The sequence below is a fragment of the Pleurodeles waltl genome, chromosome 2_2 (assembly GCF_031143425.1).
Source record: "Pleurodeles waltl isolate 20211129_DDA chromosome 2_2, aPleWal1.hap1.20221129, whole genome shotgun sequence".
NCBI lineage: Eukaryota > Metazoa > Chordata > Amphibia > Caudata > Salamandridae > Pleurodeles > Pleurodeles waltl.
In genome coordinates, this window is record NC_090439.1 from 70,663,471 (window position 1) to 70,683,804 (window position 20,334).

The following is a 20,334-nucleotide window of genomic DNA, read 5'->3' on the forward strand; positions in this document are numbered from 1 at the left end:
ATTTAGTTTGTTTTGCTTTGGACAAACTGTTTTTCACTATCAGTATTTGTTTGTATCTTAAGTACACAATTTCAAACCATTGTCACAGCCATTTAAGAGAGTGTGGCAGCTGGAGAGACAGTGTCAAGGGTACATTTGGGGCTTTGTAGAATTGTTCAGAAAAATTAATGAGGGAATTTTAAGGCCCTGTTCATGGACTTCAATTAGATAATTCTCACAGCCCACACATATTTCCAACTGATAGGCAGTCCTTTGTTAACAATTTGGCTTCATAGGTGCTGCCAGGTCTAGGGGAAAGAGAGATGCTGCCAAGGCTTAAGGTAAAAACTGGAGCAGGTCTCACATTTTTCACTTGGTTTAGACTTGCAACCTGGAAAAATGAAGTGTAGGAACGGATGCAGACTGTGATATGGCATGGCAGGAAACTAACAAAAACATGTTGGTCAACTTAGACAACACTGCTTCCCGTTGGGTGAGAATGTTGCATCGTCTCTTTAGCAGTTTACAGAAGACAGCAATGTAGCATTCTCTCCAGCCCTGAAGCACGTAAATGAACACGCCACACATGGAGCTCTGTAGCAAATGTCTTTATTCTTCCACATACTATCTCGCTCTGCTTCGTGAAAGAGCCCATCTGCCCTCATCCTCCTGGACCTTTCCGCAGCCTTCGACACGGTCTGCCACCGCACCCTACTAACACGCCTCCACGAAGCCGGAATACAAGAAAAAGCCCTCAACTGGATCTCCTCTTTTATCTCCGGCAGAACCCAGAAAGTCCGACTCTCACCCTTCCGCTCCAAAGCCACCAACATCATCTGCGGCGTACCCAAGGCTCCTCTCTAAGCCCGACACTGTTCAATGTCTACATGGCCCCCCTCGCACAACTGGCCCGCCAGCACAACCTCAGCATTCTCTCCTACGCCAACGACACTCAGCTCATCCTCTCCCTCACTAAAGACCCACACACCGCCAAAGCCAACCTCCACGAGGGACTGAAGTCCATTGCCGAGTGGATTAGAAATAGCCACCTGAAGTTGAACTCCGACAAGACGGAGGTCCTCATCCTCGGACGCACCCCCTCAGCCTGGGACGACTCCTGGTGGCCCACCGCGCTGGGACCCCCTCCTACACCAGCCAACCATGCACGCAACCTTGGTTTTGTCCTCGACTCCGCCATCACCATGTCCAAGCAGGTCAACGCAGTTTCCTCCTCCTGCTACAACACCCTCCGCATGCTCCATAGAATCTACAAATGGATCCTGACGGAAACCAGAAAAACGGTGACCCAGGCCCTCGTCAGCAGTAGACTAGACTACGGCAACGCACTCTACACAGGCATCCCAGCAAAAGACATCCGACGACTCCAACGCATCCAAAACGCCTCCGCCCGACTGGTCCTCGACGTACCCCGCCGATGCCACATCTCCCACCACCTGAAAGACCTCCACTGGCTCCCCGTGGACAAGAGGATCACCTTCAAGCTCCTCACCCACGCTCACAAGGCACTCTACAACGCCAGACCCGCCTACCTGAACAGCAGACTCAACTTCTACGTTCCCTTCCGCCAACTCCGCGCTGAAAACCTCTCCCTCGCCATCGTTCCCCGCTTCCAACTCAAGACCTCCGGCGGCAGATCCTTCTCCTACCTCGCCGCCAAGACCTGGAACACCCTACCGACCCCCCTGCGGCAGACCCAGGACCTCCTCACCTTCAGGAGACTCCTCAAAACCTGGCTCTTCGACCACGAGCAGCCCCCCCCTCAGCGCCTTGAAACCCTAATGGGTACGTAGCGCGCTTTATAAATATCGTGATTGATTGATTAAATATCGTGATTGCTTGCACTGAGTCATAACTTTTATAATCGCACCTTAACGCCTCCAAGTCCATTATATAATTCCTGTCTAAAGTCCACCCAGGACTGCGAGGGCACTTGAGAGCATGATATCAAAGACACTACATCCCTTGTTAAATAGAAATTACAAATAACTTTAGCATCATGTTTCTAGATTGAGCCGCTGAGGCGTTTACACTGGTCTACCAGATTGTGTGATATAAGGTATTTGAGATGCACCGCCATTATGCATTGATGGCATAAACTCAGTTGTGCAATCTGGAGGTTCAGGCGGGATCGCCTCGCTTCTAATTTCAGGAGCTGATAAACATTGTCACAGATGTTTAAAGTGTGACGACTCTCCTGTTCCAGCTGAGAGTAGGCATGTTCTGTTTCAGACAGGCTTCTACTGGTAGAGGCCACAATATGTCTCTGGGCATTTGGATGGCCATTGTGCTGAGCTAGATGTGTTCCTAACCCTACCGGGCTTGCATCTATTGTGACCTTAGTATGTAACTTTAGATCAAAATAGGCCATTTCAGTTCCATTCTCAATCACATATTTATTTAGTTGAACCTGCGATCACATTCGTGAGACCACTGAAACAGGGCATTCTCTTTTGTTTAGTCTCTGAATGGGGCAGTCACTGTAGCAAAGTCATGAATGTACCTTGAGCAGCAACTGGTTATGCCTAATAAGGATCGGAGCATGGTTACATCTTGTGTGGGGCAAGTAGATGACAGTGCTTGCAACTTTTCCGGGTCAGGAGTCATCCTCCCATCAGAATACGTGCCCAAAGAATTTGTTTGGTTTTGTGCTGCATTCACAGTGAGACCCACATCAGGAAGTACTTGACACACTTGTGTAACAGCCTGTCATGCTCCTTTTGTGTTGACCCAAACACCAGTATATCATCACTTTAATTGAAAGCATCCATAACAGGTTGAATAATGCGGTGAATAACATTCTGAAATATCTCTGCAGCCTAAGAGACCCCAGAACTCAGTCTTTTGTATCTGAACAAACCAACATGAGTGGAAAAAGTTGTCATGTGCTTACAGTTTTCTTCCAGCTCGAGTTGGTAACTTTGGTTCAGGTCAAGCCAGGGGAAGACTTTAGCTCTATTCAATGGCATGATCATGTGTGCTATGTGGGGACCAGGATGTTTTTCTCTCTCAATGGCTTCATTGGCCTGGCACATATCAACACAAATACACATCACACCTCCACTGTTCTTTTTGGGTACCACGACTATGGGTGAAACCCACAGCTTAGGATCAGTGGAGTGTTCAATTATGTCATGTTTTAACAGTGTTTCTAGTTGTCTCTGAACAACTCTGCGGTGTCGTAGAGCAACAGGGTGAATGTCATCATTAATATGAAGGTGCACTTTCATCTGCTTGAGTCTTCCAACAACGGAAACTGGCTCATCATTTCAGCCTGAGCTTTGATGTTGGAGAGATATCAGTTCCATGTCAGCAGCCGTACCAAAGCTAAGCAAGCATGTACAAGATGAAGTACCTTAAAAGACATGGATTGGCACTTGCACTGATGTTGTTTTGTGTTGCACAGTTGCTGTGAATAATCCTTGACTCTGCAACTGTTGTGAAGCAGTCCACATGTATACTTTCATGTTTGATAGAGTAAGGCGTGACACAGGGGACAAATTGCTAAACCTTTCCACTGGCATGATGTTAATCGATGCACTTCTGCCTATGATGAAGGTTATAGGGCAGCCATGAACTTTCAGTGTGATTTTACAACACTGTTCAAATATATTTTGTTGCTTTGCTTTGTGACTTTCTTCTGGCTTTTAATGTTCTTTACAAGCAGCTAACCCTACATGTGCATGTCATTCCTCAATTGATATCATTCTAGCACATCCATCTTCTTCACTAGTGCTTGATAATTACATTGAAGAGCCTTTATACAGTGAACTTGATGATGATTGACTCTGCTTGGTTTCAACTTGTTGTAACTAATGTTGCCTTTTGGCCTTGTGGGGTTGATAAGGATGCTCCTGGAACCTTCTAGTGGCCTTTTTTTCATCTCACTGTGAATCACTGGGTTTCTCTTTTGCTTTGCTTTGACCATTAGGAAGTGGTTTTCCTTCCTGCATACTTTGCATGTCTGTCCGATGGCTAGACATTTACCTTCATGGGGAAATGCAAACCCACATCGGAAGCATAATTTTTTCTTCTTCGGAAATGTCGACTTGGATGTTTCTGTTTTGTGCTTTTGCTTGCTTTTCATGATCAAAGCTGATTCATTATGCACTGTTCCTACTTCCTTCTCAGCAGCTTGGCTATCTGCTCAATGGTGGAGGAGGGTTGCCCCGCTGACTCAGAGCCAGCAGCAGAAAAATAAAACTATATTTCATACCGTTTTATGTTTCCGCTACTGGCTGAGCCAGTGAGTACAGGGAGGAGCAGGGCTGTTCCATGGGAGGAGGGATGTAAGGGGGGTGCCACTAACTGTGCATATCTGTTTGGCCTGCCGTTCTAGGCCAGCCAAACAGACATTTAGGTTTCTCCAACCCAGCTGTATTTGACAGCCGGGATGGAGAAACAGCACACACTCCCTGTGCCTAAGCGAGTGGCAATCCAGTCCGCTCAGGCCCATTCCTGTGCTTCTTTCATGCTAGGTAATAGCATGAAAGCAGCATGGGAATTGCACAGGGAGTCTTTCATGCTGTTCCAGGAACTGCTGGGACCAGGAAGCAGAGGAGCATGAGGCGGCTGACAGCACCAGATAAGTGTTTTTTTTTAACTAACTCCCACCACGCTCCCCCTCACACTCCTCCATCACCACAAGCCCCCTCCCTCTGCCCCACCACCTACAATATATGGAGGCTGACGCTGGATCTGCTTGTTCTTCTGCCCTTGCAGCCATTAGCATTTTCTCCAAACCGAATGGTTCTGTCAACATGCTTCTTCTAAAGGAATCTAAAAGGCAGCCATCAATGACTCTGAGGAGCACGTCTTTCTAGTCATTAAAGTCACAGAACTTACAGTGTTTGAGAAGTGTGTCAAGTCTCTCAACAAATTCATCCATCGTTTCACCAGATTGTTGCCATGCTTGTTTGAAGATGTGCCTCTCATAGTCGACATTCAATTGTGGATTGATCTTGGCATCCATTGCTTCTTTTTTCTTTTAATATGATGTTGCATCATATGGTGAGACTTTCTTTAGCACTTCTATCACCAGCAAGGTTTTTAAAATGTTTAATAATTTTCTTTTTACCGCCTTTTCCTAGTGCAGTCATCAAACGTTTCAACCCATGCAGTCCACAGGACACCAATATTCTGCTTCATCATGGTATCAAACAAAGGCGGTGTCTTCAGGAATGTAGCCACATCATACTTTGCACTGCCTTCAATTGCCATTGAGGGTAAAATGCTGTTCAGGCAGCTTTTGCCTTCTACAACAGGACTGATGATTTGTGAAAGGTTGTTGTGAAACCATCTGGACCTAGGACTTTAGAGGATTAGAGGTTCTTAATTGCAATGATGATTTCACCTTGTGATGTGGGTCTTCTATGGATTCTAATATGTGGGTTGTTGCTTTCCTATCCCTTGATTTTGTTGAGGTAAGGGATTGGTAGTATTTGGTAAACACTGGACTTAAACATGTCATTGAGACACTGTATTTTGAATACATTGTCATTTTTCAGGATTTAACTTGTTCTCTCTCAGGTGGGCAGCCAAAAGCCTCTGTGCTTTGTTTACACCTTCATAGTATTTTTGCACTTTTACCAAGCATATTCTGCTTTGTCTAGTTCAGGAAATCTCAGCTGATTTTACACCCCTTGTCTCCTTATCTTTTGAGAGGGGGTCGTTTTGGGTTGAGTTTATGTTTCATATCCTTTAGTACTATTTTGTCCATTTTATTGATCTGAGCTACCCTCTGCTATATAGCTGCCTTAATGGTACCCCATGCCACTGGCAGGGGACATGTGCCTTAGTCATTATGTACTATGTATTCCTTTATTTGTTTCTTTATTTCCGTCCTGGCCACTGGGTCATTTACTTGATGGCTGTTAAAGCGCCAGGTAGGGGTGTGTCTTTATGCAGCTCTCTTATAGTCTAAAGCCCCTATCACAGATGCATGGTCTGATATAGTAATTAGCTAAAATTCTGAGAGTCTTTCTTTGAGCAATCTTTTTATACTACCACAGAAATATTTTCACGCAGACCTTCTAAAGAATTGTACGAATTTTTAAGCAGCGAAAGAGACGGCAAAGTGGGGCCAGGAGGCTAGGACTACTGCGATCAGCATTCATGGGCAGCTGGTCCACCCCTAGTGTTCACGTGCGCAGAGACGCTTAACTTTAAAATCACCTTTAAAATGACAGGCCCGTCTTCGCCCAGAAGGGGCTGGGCTATCCTATTTGGCATGTACTTTAGTGTGAGGTTTCTCCATTGCTTTTGGTGGGCGCACGATATTTCTTTATAATCGTTAGTGGTGGTCCCTTCCTTGTAAATACAGGCAAGTGCAAACTGGTAGCAGGGAAAAACAGTGCTCCTCCAAACCCCTATCCTGGGACTACACTGGACTTGTTTTTAGTACGAGCTGTTAGTGTAGTTTCTAAGGAAATAGAATTAGCGGAAAGGAGGTTGTCTGTGAATATGACTGAAGGGACCAGTAAATTGACATTGGTGTTCACAGAGGAATTGCCAGAGGCTGAAGCTGCTTTTATACAGATGGAGGATGGGGGTCCCACCATATTGGATTTGAAGGGGAAAGGAAAGCACCTCCAGAAAGGGATACAGTAACTCCCGGCCTTTTAGGGTCCTCAGATTTGTCCGGGACTAGCAGATGTGGCAAGCAACCAGTAAGGGAAAATAGGAAAACTAAAACAGGTGTTACCATTGATAATGCAAAAAGACAGATTCCTAACATACAATTGAGAACTCCATCCTGATCTCTGAAAAGAACAAAGAAGAGGTCAGCCCATTCAGGCAAGTGTTATAGAAGTTGTTAAATATTATTGTAAAGGCTGCAATCATGCCTCTTGTGGAAAGGATTATTTCTCTGGAGGGCCACATCAGAGATCTACTATCTAGGATAAAAGTGGTGCCCTCAATATCAATTTCCACACAGACCCAAGACCAAGTGACGGTATATGATGTAATCTCAGTAATGGGGACAATGTTTCTCAGGAGGTGAGATCAACTTCTTCATTTAAGAGGATTCCCAACCCCTGTTCTGGAGAAAGTATGACAACTAGGCCCATGACAGAGGAGAGGACAAGTTATGTGCCACAAACACATACATTCGAGGGATGCGTTTGACAAGGAATGCCTGTAGAACATACTAATAATGAAAATAATCTCATCCAGCATAACTTGGTGAAACCACAAGAAACCTTATATCTACCGCCTGACTGTGGCCCATGTGTGGTGGTACTGATAGGCGTTCCGCTTGCTCAAGATGCATAGACTGAGACATGCTGAAATGAAAAATAAAGTTTGTCATTGGCTTTCCAGGAACACTAACTTTGAACCAGGGAAATATGAGGATATTCTTTTTGGGAGGAAAGTTTGAGGTTCAAATTGGTTTTGTCTGGAATTAGAAACCATTGAGCAGGCCCTAAATGTATCCCTGATTTTAGGGAAATATGTCAATACCAGGAGAGTGGCCATACATATGGTGTTTATGGATCTCTCCTGTGTCTTTGATTTAGTGGACATGCACATATTATGGGATATTTTGCAGCAGGCTGGGATTGACGCCCCCCATATTGCACATTTTAAAAAGCCTTTATAGTGGCACCCATTTGAGCATATACGTCAACAGGGCGACTTTACATCTCCAATTAGAGTTACCTGTTTTGTCATAAAGGGTTCTATACTGGCCCCTTTTTTATTCTAAGCAAATATAAAAACACTTTTGTAAATACCTGTATGTCTGATGTCCCCAAAATTGGTTCCCGCCCAGTTCCCTTACACCTCTACATGGGGTTATATGACACTTAAGCCCTTACAGGAGGTGGAGAGTAACTCCCTAAACAGGCTGCTAGGGACCTCGAAATCCATCCCTGGCTTTATTACCACAAGAAATTGTGTCTAAGATATGTGGAAGATTCAAAAGGGCTTGGCTCCCATTCTGTTGTGGATCAAACTTGGGTCCTCTCCAGAACTGGGCTTTTTATGCAAAATAGTGGAGGGCTTCCTTCTGCTTAAAAATAGATTAGACATTCCATGGCTTAAATATATTAAAATGCCCTAAAAGATTTGGGAGATCTTTTTTCGATGATCCGGCCAAAATCAATTCAGTTTCAAAGAGTTTTGTTAAGAAAATGTTTTTTGCACACAAAAAGGATATGAGGATTTTAACAGCATTTGAATTGCTAGAACTCAAATCTTATATGCCACTTATAACAACTCAAGACATGGAACCTTAGCTAAACTGTATAAAATCGTCACAATCTAGATTTTTCCTTACACGGTAAAGGGGGAACATGATACATTATTTAGTGCCTTTCCCTGTAATGTGGACTTGGTTTTCAACTCTCCTGCATTGCCAATGTGATGGGAGATTACAGCAGACACCTAGCACTGTGTATACTACTTTTAGACTACGCTTCTTCCGTCCAATTGCCACTGGGAGATCTTTTTACAATCACCAGGAGGGTTAGTTATTTTTACAGCGTTTGGAGATACCTGAGATATGCCAGGCAGTTTTGAAATTAATCTCTCAAGCACTGAAATTAAAGAGGAGATATGCATTGTGACCTGTGATTATAATCGAGGGAGACAAATCCCTTTTTATTGATTTTATTGTTCTGTGATGATTATATATGAAATTATAATATGCTGGTGGGGGGCAATGTAAGTGCACCTGTTTCCATTTGGACTGTTTTTAATGTGTAACGATATTTGGAAGAACTTTGCAATTAAGCTTTTATGGTTTTTTTGGCCGAATAAAGAATGATGATGAGGTATTGCAATTAAATTCAGTGTTTTGTGTTTTTTGTTGTGTTACAATAGAATAGTTGCTGTCTACTCATTCCCATTTGTGGATCCTGCAAATTTTACACTTGTAGGAAACTAGAGGATGTTTAGCTCGCCATGGCATTACCATATTGATAAGTTTATACTTGAAATTCAGTGCCCTGCTGAAAACGATTTGAAGCTTAACTGATAGTGAGATATCTAGTATTTGATCATCATTTAAAATGTGCCAATGTTTACCTAGAACATTATACATTTTGACGATTTTGCCGATAATTAAGTTATTGATTTTAGTTGATCTTTTTATCTCCACTAGGTTTATTTTAGATATTAACGCATGACATTCTGTGGTATCTAGATCTCTTTTAGTGGAATTTAGCAAACCTCATCTCTTCTTTAATCACTGAATGGATTAATTTATATGCTGAGCGAGATATTTGTGAATACTGCAGTTTCTTTTCATTCCTAAAAATTGCCTTTTTGGTGCAAACAATAAAAACAGTGTGCATGGATAGTGACGTCAGAAATGGTGTCTTTCCTGTGTTCCCTCATCTCAAGATTACTGTGGAGAACATAAAGGCCCATATTTATACTTTTTGACGCTAAACTGCGCTAACGCAGTTTAGCGTCAAAAAAATTTGCGCCGTCTAACGCCATTCTGAAGCGCCATGCGGGCGCCGTATTTATGGAATGGCGTTAGACGGCGCAATCAGACCGGCGCTGCCTGGTGTGCGTGGAAAAAAACCACGTAGACCAGGCAGTGCCGGCGTTGGGAAAAAATGACGTTAGGGCGTCTTAAAATGGCGCAAGTCAGGTTGACGCTAAAAAATCGTCTTAACCCGATTAGCGCCATTTTTTCGACGCCCAGACGCCATTTAAATGACTCCTGTCTTAGTAAAGACAGGAGTCATGCCCCCTTGCCCAATGGCCATGCCCAGGGGACTTGTGTCCCCTGGGCATGGTCATTGGGCATAGTGGCATGTAGGGGGGCACAAATAAGGCCCCCCTATGCCACAAAAAAAATCACAAAATTAAAAAAAATTATACTTACCTGAACTTACCTGTACTTCACTGGGATGGGTCCCTCCATCCTTGGGTGTCCTCCTGGGGTGGGCAGGGGTGGCAGGGGGGGTCCCTGGGGGCAGGGGAGGGCACCTGTGGGCTCATTCTGAGCCCACAGGTCCCTTAACGCCTACCCTGACCCAGGCGTTAAATTCAGGCGCAAATGCGGGTTTTTTTGACCCGCCACCTCCCGGGCGTGATTTTTGCCCGGGAGTATAAATACGACGCATTTGCGCCGCCGTCATTTTTTTAGACGGGAACGCCTTCCTTGCATCTCATTAACGCAAGGAAGGCGTTCACGCAAAAAAATGACGCTCTTTCTTCATACTTTGGCGCTAGACGCGTCTAACGCCAAAGTATAAATATGGCGTTCGTTTTGCGCCAAATTTGCGTCGAAAAAAACGACGCTAATTCGGCGCAAACGGAGTATAAATACGGGCCAAAGTTTTAAAACAAAAAAAGTAGATTGTTTCATTTAGATGTTTTAGCAGTTGCATCCAAATAAGTTGGTATCGTAGGTAAAGTTTATTTAGAATTAGACATATGGTCATTCAGTAAACATCCTTTGTAGTCTGCCAAGCATGTAGGGATCGACATATATAAAGTACTTTTTGCCTTTTCATCACAGCCCAAACTCCCATGGATGGTTTAAACTTCTGAAAAATACATAAAGTGGAAGAGTACGACAAGGAGTTTTTTTTCTTTAACACAATGTTAAACTCTAGCTCAGATGTGAGCACAGAAAATAATTTAGACCCTAATAGCGCCAATTCAGGAAGGCTTTAAGAGTAAGCGCAGTTCACTCTTATTTTTATAGTTTTTGATTGGCTGTTTGTCAGACCTTTTTCAGGTGGCTACTGAGTCTTGAGGTTGAGGTTGTTTACTCTAACATCTCAGGGTCCAGCCTACTATTGCTCTGCAAACTGGGCCAAGTACCACTCCTTCTGTGGTTGGTACTCAGTGGTAGCAATGGTGAGCACACAGGCTTCTCTGGTGCTTAAGCTCGGAGCTCAACAATCACACCAACAACTCAAGAACAGAATTTCCAAACCATTGCTTGTATTTACAATAAATAAAATAAGTTTGATGCACAATATAACACAAGGCTATACCTTGCCTATCAACAGAAAACAATTAAGTGTCTCTGGGTGCTAATCAGGCAGTGCTGGGCCGCTACCTGATTCTCCCCAAGTCCAGGCTGTCCCTTATATTCTGGTTTGTCCGCCTGTTTATAGGGTGTGCAGCAGCAGCGTGAATTCAGCTCAGGTGCAGTTTTTCAGAATCCCGATATACGAGTGTGCTCAGTCTCAGTTCAACAGTTCTCTCAGTGCATAGTGGAAACAACCCCAGTGGGTTGTCCTTGCTGTCTGACCTTCAGTTGTGCTCACACACTCTTGGCATGAGAGTGTATACCTGCTGGCAGTTCTTCAAACCCGAACAGGCCTCGGCAAATCTGGCCACAAAGTCACAGTTCCTGGCATGAAGTAGCATGAATAAACAATGCTCTGCAGTGCTGGCAGCCTCCTTCCCTCTCTAAGGAGGATGGCTGTCACCTAGGTTCACCAGGACATGTAAACAGTTCCTTTAACATGAACCCCAGACATCTGGTGATGCCTTATACTTCTGAGAGACTGACTGTCATGCAGATAAAATCCTTGGTTGCACAGAGGTTTTCTGAGTACCATGTGGATCACTCAGTTCCTTGCCACAGATGACTTAAAACTAGAACATTAGGTGGCATTGTGGTGCGCCACTTTTATACATGAAAACAGACTGGAGATATGTACTCACTGTCTGATACTGTGGATCCGATTTAATATGGTTCTTTTTCCGAGTTTCCTTTCTAGGCTGATCTTCAGGCAAGCCTTTGATGAGAGTGATACTCTTCACAGCAGAGTAGTCTCCATCCTGAAACTCTCTCTTTAGTAGCACAAAGAGATGTGAGGTTTCTGCACCTGATGGTCATCAGCTAAACTGAAAATATAATCAGGGAAAGATAATAGAGCAGGCTTCAGCTAAGATTTCCTTAACGTGTACAACAGAGGCGGCAGTCTCACCCCAATCACCTATCAAATGGCTGTGTTCAGGAAGACTAGTACCTTTGCAACGCAAAAAAGCCTACTGGAATATTTAAAGGAGCCCTATCTCTGATCCCTTTATCTCACAGTGTCTAGGTCTCATTCCATTAACTTCAGGAATGTAAGCAATGCACTTCAACTGTCTTGTAAAACAACCCTCTTTCCCTTGCAAAGGACATGCTGTGGGTATCCAGAATGGATCCAACAGGCCTTCATTACCTTGGTTCACTCACACACCATGCAAGTACCACACAGGCTACACACATCCACACACAGAACACCTATACATGTATTAGCGCTGAGGTCTGGCTAAGCTCATAGAAGCAGAACTTTACATGTGTGGTCCAGTAGACATAGGTAAAAATGTCTGACCACTACATGAATTCTCAAATTATGTTATGCGGCCACCAATGCTTTATGTGCTATGTCTGTGACAGGGACAGTAGTCCACTGTCAGTTAATAATGGCATGCTTAGTGTAAGTCTTTAGGTCAGAGAACAAGTCCAATACCTATTTATGTTAAGGACAGGCCTAGGCCTCTTCCCAGAGCTAGTTTAGCATGACGCCAGAGCCAAAAATCTAAATTCAAGATATCAAAAGGATGCAGTCAGGCACACAGGGCAGGGAAACATGCATGCACACCATGCAGGGGGCATTTCTGGCCCAACAGTGTTAGATTCAGACTGAGTATTTATGGAATGAAATGAAGATGTAGGGAATCAACCAGGGAAGACAGACAAATATGATGACATTTAAACACATTTCAGTATGAAAGAAGAAATATAATCCATCAGTAAATATGCTTTTAATGATTTGACTTGAGAAAGGGTCATAGACGATAAAAAGCACACACAGTGCATGTTGGAAATCAACTACATTTAGGAGCAATATGAAGAATGATTGTGAACAGAATTTAAAAGGTGTGTTTATGCATTGAAAAAAAAACACAATTCATGAAACTATCAAGATTCATCCCAAGTTATATTATCTTACTATGTTCAGGTCCATTCATATTATCCAAATAACAAGAATCTTTATATCATATAAGTGAATAGAACATCAAGCATTCAGCTTTTTAGCACATTTATTATCATAGCCTTTCTGAGAATCCCAAAGTATGTTAACTCCAGTTTTTGTGCTTAACTGACCCTTATCTTGATTACATACTAACTATAATTTTTTTTTTCTTTTAACAGATTTAGATAGGGCCAGTGATCAGGATGATGCTTTTATTCGAGATATTGCTGAATTTCCCAACCTGGAGATGAGTAATGGCTCAGGAACAGATGACTCGAGCTTTGGCCTTCCAGTCCAGCACAGAAAGAGAAAGGAGCTGCATCCAGACAGGTCAAGCAGAGAGAGCCACTTGTCTGCTGGCCTCCTGCTCCCACTGACCAATGAGCAAGCCTTCAGTCTAGTCAGTAGGATTGCTGAGGGTGTCATTGTATCTGCTGCATCAGCTGTTGCCACAGACCAGTTGCAGGCAGCTCAGGAGGTATCTAAGCAACCAGCCAGAAGTCCAAGCGAATACTCAGATACAGAAGAAGCAGATGATTTTGAACTTCTTGATCAGTCTGAGTTGGAGGAAATTGAGAAAGAAGAGGAACCATCACTGATGCAACAATCAGAGGAGCAGAGGAAAAAGGCAAAACTAAGCTTCTTGTCAAACTTACTAGGAGGCCTGTAGCCAAGAAAATTGCATCTGTAAAATCAGCCAGGAAACCAAACATACACTAGCAGCAGAATATAAATTGAAAATGTAAAAAGCTGTAAGCTTTACACAAAACTTGTCATAAATGGCCTTTTGACCAAGAGTGAACTAACTGGATACATATCAGCTGGTGTTTATAGGTTTTTCGTCTTATGGTAGTCTTTCTCTTGACATAGTAGCATGGTAATTGACTGTATCTTCTGTGTTGTTGCCAGTAAATGTTCAAGATTTAAAAAAAAAAAAATATTTACCTAAAATGTAGATTGATGCCAACTAGCCACACTCCTCAAGTTTCTCAAGGTGCCCAAGCATGTTAAAGTGCAAGGTATTTATTTCTGCTAAACTGAAGTGACAGTAGGTGATATCAGTCTTCTTGTCTTGCTTGTGAAATCAAACTAAATGAAAAAGAGACACTTTAGATTCTTTCTGAGCAACACTATGAATCAGTGCTAATCAGAGCTTCACTCAGTGTCACCTGCTGCCACAGTGGCCCTGGTTTAGGCAGTTGGGTGGAGGAAATGTTCAGATTTCTAGATTATGTGCCAAATATAGAAGAGAATATGTAGGCAAATACTTTCTCCACTATATTGCTTAAATGATGGTGGCAGATCTTTCAGTGAATACACTTCCAGATTTAGCAGTTCTTCTAGAAATTGGAGTATTTCCTATTGTTACCCAGCTATAGATACAGAATTACTTTGCCTAACAATTTTGTCACGCTTTGTGCATTCTTTCTATTGGATCAAGATCTACTGCTCTTCCTCTTTTTATAAGGATAACTATGTTTCAACCCTCTCATCATTGTGGAATAAGTTGTGTGGTTAGGGTGCCCTCATATTATATTCAACTTAAAATCTAGCAAGAACTCCTCTTTCCTCTAGTTTCCAACTACTCCAAATGTGCTAACCTCCAGTATCCACTTCCTTTGCACTCTGACAGCTATTTAAAGGCTGAAATTGCCCACCAAAAGCATACTCTGAAAGATTATTCAAAACATGAAATAGCGAGCAACATATCGATTTAAGTTTCCATTGTATTAGACAGGCCAATCAGTGTCTGTGAGGATAAATTGATCAGTGTGTTTATCATTTGGGATTAGTGTTTTTCTCCTGTGGTGATGTTCCTCAGACAAAAATGACTTTTAAAAATTGTTGCAGTTTATAGTGGCATCACAGTAAATTATATAGACCTGTTTACAGGCAGACATATGACACACAGGCACATACAATTTCAAATTTATTTAATTCATATGTAGTTAATATAAACCATTACAAGTAAAAACGTTCACTGCTTTATAAATTAATATCAATATGGTGCAAGCCTATTTCAATTACTTTTAAAACATAAACGTTTAGGATACAAATTTAACTATAAAATAACTTTGTTAAAACCGGCTTAAAAGCCTTGAATCTTATTTTCAAATTGACACCGAAATTTGGTTAATTGTAAATTTAAAATGTTATTATCACCTTTTAGATATTCACTCAAGGTCTGTCTGCAGGTCTGAATGCCATTTAGGTTTCATGGTTGTCTCAGCAGACTTCTTCGCTCATTCAGCAGTACTGGACGTGTGCACTAATATAGATTATGGTTTCCACAGCGAGATTACAGTCTGCAGATGTTAGAAGACCTCTTCTTAGTCCATTGTGGAATAAAGTCTGATGTTGGGAGTGCGCCCAGTATGTAAGCCGTGAACCTATGTTTTAAGCATCTCTAACAACATATTTCTAAGTAAAGTTGCCTTTTGGTACAGAGATAGTTGTTAAGAGTAATTCAGGCGTGTGAACAATTTGAAAAGATGCTTTTATCTTGAAGATGGATTAGCAAGTACATGTTTTGTTTAAGATTATTTTGAATGTATTTAAGGAGAGTGGAAAGTCCCAGAGTTTTTTCATTTTCAAATTCTTTAGGGAAGCATTCAGATAGGGGCATGGCATGATTTGCGTCCAAATTAGCAGGTCTAACGTGCCTTTACTTGGTTTCCTGAGTTTAAAGCATGTTCTTGTGTATGCCCCTTGTCTAGCTATTACTTGTTTTTTTAAACCCAATTCCATGCATATTTGTGCCTCTGAAACATTTGTAGGCAACCTGAATGTTTTTCTGAATATGTTGGCTACTACTGTATCCAGGTGTTCGGCTTCTCTTCCTTGTAGAACTTTGCATCCATGGGAGATAGTAGGGAGTAGCTTTGCACGGATTACTTTTAAAATTGGAGTCAGGGACGTTCCCCAAAGATTATTGTAGAGTGAGAGAAAGGCTATCCCAAGACAGCTTTTGATTTAATCAACGTTTATGAGCTAAAAAGGTACTGCAGTTATGAAAAAGAACACCCAGGTATTTACATTCCAGAACTTTTGCTGCGAGTTGGATTCTAAATACAAGGTGTCTTTAATTTTCTAACAAAAAAATACTACTCTTGTTTTATTTAAATTAATTTCCATTTAACCTGTTTGGGAGTAGTCATTTAATTTGTTTAATAGTTGCTGCAAACTGATTTTTGTTCTACTCAATAAGAGCACATCGTCTGCATACAGTAGTTTCGGGGGGTGCACATTTGCCTGGTCAAGGTCACCTGGAAGGTTCGTAGTGTCTAGATAAAATAAAAGTGGTGCAAGGACGCACCTCTGCTTGAGGCTAGTATTTGTGTGCACTCTTCTCGATTCTGAATGACTATTGCCTATCTTGATGTAAATCCAAGTGTCAGTATATAATAATGGGATTTCTTTTAGCAAAGGTTGATGGAATACCCATTGTGAGAGTTTAAATCAAAGCTCCTTTCTTAGAACTCTAGTAAATGCTGATTTGAAAACAACAAAGCATGTCTATAATCAGTGTTGACCAACAAAGATTTTGCTCATTAACAATGAAAGTCATCAAGTTGGAAACGCTTCCCGGTCGCCAGTTTGTTGAAAGGGGATTAAGTTCTGCTTGTTCACCCATGATCCCGCATCTTGTAGCAGCAAACCTGCAAAATATTGTGCCTCTTTGTCTGAGAGGGCTTTCGATCGATAATGGAGATTGTTGTATAAAGGGTGAACGGGCCACAGTCCCTTTGCCCCTTCATTCCTTCCCTTGCCACTGAATTTCAGTGCTGTGGAAATGTCATGAATAATTCCGTTGGCTTTGTGCAGCTAGAAACCAAATGAAAACAAGTGCGGAAAACTATACAGCAATATTGTTACAGCAGGTCCTTCCTCATGGCTTTGGGCAAAATTCGAAATCTAGGAACAATACCTAATGGTAACATTATTACCACATCTAGTTGTTACTACTAGAATTGATTCAGGTCTCTAAATGAGTGCAGAAGATTAATCAGGGCTGCCGTTTAGAAAATTTGCTGCAAGTGCTAATTAAGATAATGAGAGTGCGAGCAGCACTTATTTGATAACTTCTTATAGTTCCATCCTGTATTTCCTACCTCTTCCAAATATAAACACTAAGGCAAAAGTCATCTTTTCGGAATGTGATTGCGATTATGGCACATTTTAAAAACGTTCAAATACTAAGGAGTGGACACATCTACCAGCTGAACTTCATCTCTTGCTTTGGGTTTTGTTCCATTACTGGTACGTGAGCAAAGTTGTGCATATTTTCACAAACTTCATGAGGTTTTCTTCAAAACTGCAAAGCTTTGCAGAGCCCTTGTGAAGACTGCGAAGTTTTAAGTATTAGGTTTTAATATTAGGTTTTGTAGAAAATAAATCTTTAATGAATAGGTTTCATAGAAAGGCAATCTTAAAAACGTAATTTTGGTGAGATAATTCTCTTGCTCTATTTCTCCTTTCCATGTTTCTCCTGCTAGGCAACAGCCTGAAACGATGTATTTATTTTGAAGATGATGATAACAAACCTTCCCTAAGTTAAGAAGACCATTGTGAAGCACAGTGTTGTGTTAATTTCAGAGCTGGAATATCAGTGTTGCTGCCATCTGGGCGACCGCTGTTGAAGCTCATCTGTCTATGCAGCACAATCTTTGCGCTCATGGCATATTTTTTCTTTCTCTACACTTGTCAACTGTGCTTGTTAAAATACACCCTTCCTAAGCATTTGAGTACTCGAATTAGAATAGTAAATTGTCTTGAACTCTATTATTTGGGAGTATGTCTACATATCTCCTATAATTTCCTGGGGAAGCATGGAAATAAGACTACTTCTGTGAGGCATGGACAGTCAGGGAACTTTAGTGGCCCAAACACTGGGCACTAGTTCTGACATCAGTTGTATAACACTGTATCGAGGTCCATTAAATCAACCTACGAAATTATTGCATCCTCATCTTGTACATGACTACATATCAAGTAAGCATATATTTCCTATTCTGAACTCTGCATTTAATTTCCTAGATTTACCTTTCAATGTAGTGGCCAGGTTGGTTTAGAGGATGCAGTACTTATCCATTCTCTTGTGGCATTTTGAACTAGGTCATCTCATAGTGGTACTGTGTTAGCCTTGGTGAGGGAAGGTGGATCAGTTTTGGCATTTGGATTAAAACACCAGGAATAACTGGGTTTCAGTAGCTGAAGATTGCGTCCAGTATTGTATCAAAGGTGTGGCATGGTGAAAAAATATTAACACGTTGTGCACTTTAATGGGTTTTTTTTTTCTCAGAGAGTGTGTAAAACAGCATCCAGTGTTCTGTCAAAGGTGTGGCATGGAAAAAAAAATGTAAAACGTTGTTCACTTACATGTTTTTTTTCTCAGAGGAGCGTAGAAAACAGTGGAAAGAAACAATGTGTTGTTACATATTTACTGCTGTTTAAAAGAGAGTAACATCTGTAGGAATAAAAGACGATTTAAACTTGTAGAGGGAGCTTGTTAATAATCATATAGTCATAATTCTGGTTTGATATTAGGAAGATTGCAATGGTTTAAGAGATATATACTGTGTATTGATTTCTTTATTATTTTCTGGATAATTCCAAAAGATGCGCTCTTTAGGAAAAAAAATGAAGCACTTTGATATTTTACTGATTTATCTGTGTTCTGGTCGCATTTGCTGGTACAGGCAATAAAAGCAGGGCTCAATTTAAAATCAGTGAAAGAATCAGTGACGTTTTTTGTCAATTATGTCTTTTTAAAGCTGTGATTGTTGTTTTGTAAGAGTGATTTTTAAAAAAAATGAAGGACCCGACACTGGTGGATTCTACTCACTCCACATATGCTATAGGTAATTAAAGTAGACGAAATTACTTGATGTGCGTGAAAATCAAACAGCAGCACTTTCGACCAGGAGCAGTAGATGTTATGTGACATCAGACTTGGGGCATGATTTAGGACTTGGCGTAGAAAAATACTCTGTCACAAATGTGACAGATGTTCCGTCCGTCATATTATGATCCCATAACATCCAGTGGAGGTCAAAATACGGCAGGCGGGATATCCGTCACATTTGTGATGGAGTATTCCATCCGTCAAGATCTAAAGGATCTAAATCAGGCCCTTGGTCTTGTCCCAATCATAACCTACATAAATGAACTCATAAAAGTTGATTAAATCTTCTAATGTACGGCAAATGAGTATGAATTTATTGGAGCACATTAGTGAACCATGCTGGGGAAGAGAAGCAACTCCTTTCCTTTGTGTGACCTCCCTACACATTTTGCAAAAGGACAGCATCCTCAGAGTTCTATAGGATCAGTTGCAGCCTTTGATCTCTTTTTAGCTCAGTCTTAAATGTCCATCTCTGTAGCGCTTAATGATCAATATAAATGAGGTTTACAGAGTAGGCTTGGAGGACTCCTTCCCACAGCAATAAATGTGGCCAAATGGTGCAATTTTCAACACAAATTCTTTTGTGATTTGCCTCCACATACAGTTCTGAATAACTTGTGAGATATTTCAGTAAGTGAGGCCTGTCCTAAAAAACAGGAATAATAGTCTGAAGCAGCAAATTATATTTGTGCCCATCCTGAATTTGTGCCCTGTATGCATAATTGATGCATTTAAATGCAGAAGTACGTCACTATCCCACCAGAAATGTTGGCTGTCGTAAATTGGATGACAGTAGAAATCGTACTGATATTGGTTTCTGTGCCATTGAATAGCTCACCAAAATTCAGTTACCTGTGTACAAAATACTATCAGAATTTATACGATTAGGAATGAGGTCTGTCACTATTTGCAAGATTACTTCCATTATGTCTTGGAGCAAGCTCCTTCTATAAGGTTTTTGATTCAGATCCACCCAGGCTTGACACTAATCGTTTTCAGGGGCTGCCACTACCTTCTGGAACTTTCTTCCTAGCAACCTTAAATTGCATCTTAACTTGTTGTCTTTCTGTCAATGACTCATCTGTTCAGGCTGTACTTGCCCAGTATGAAGACTCATACCCATTGCAATGGCTTTTTATTATGTGGGGTTGCTTATTAATTGAAGGTTGATTTCTGTAATGCTGCATGCAATAATTGTTAGTTTCCACATTGCCATGCTAATTAGACGTTGCACCAATTAAGCACATTTTGCCAGTCCAGCTTTTACATGCCCCTACTAAATTGTTAATTTATCACGTTAAGCACATATGTTGCTTTGCACTTCCACATTTTAGGAGGGGAAAGGATGCAGTATGTTTCACAGGAATGCACATTAACATAGGTGGGATAGATGGATGGAATGGGGTAAAGGCGAGAGTGGGCAGAGGGAGGCAGGGCCTGCGTCCCTCTGATCCTGCATCACTTTGTCCTTCTACCAGGAGGCAC

General features: G+C 41.6%; 1 protein-coding gene across 2 annotated transcripts in view; it reads left to right on the forward strand.

Annotated features, from left to right (window-relative positions):
• Window positions 1-18,680, forward strand: part of RETREG1 (reticulophagy regulator 1) — a 609,140-nt gene extending 590,460 nt beyond the window's left edge. For both annotated transcript variants that reach the window (XM_069219479.1, XM_069219480.1), the window contains one exon: window positions 13,124-18,680. In XM_069219479.1, the coding sequence (XP_069075580.1) occupies window positions 13,124-13,614 (491 nt within the window). In that variant the 3' untranslated portion in view covers window positions 13,615-18,680. The remainder of the gene's footprint in view (window positions 1-13,123) is intronic.
• Window positions 18,681-20,334: the final 1,654 nt, after the last annotated feature.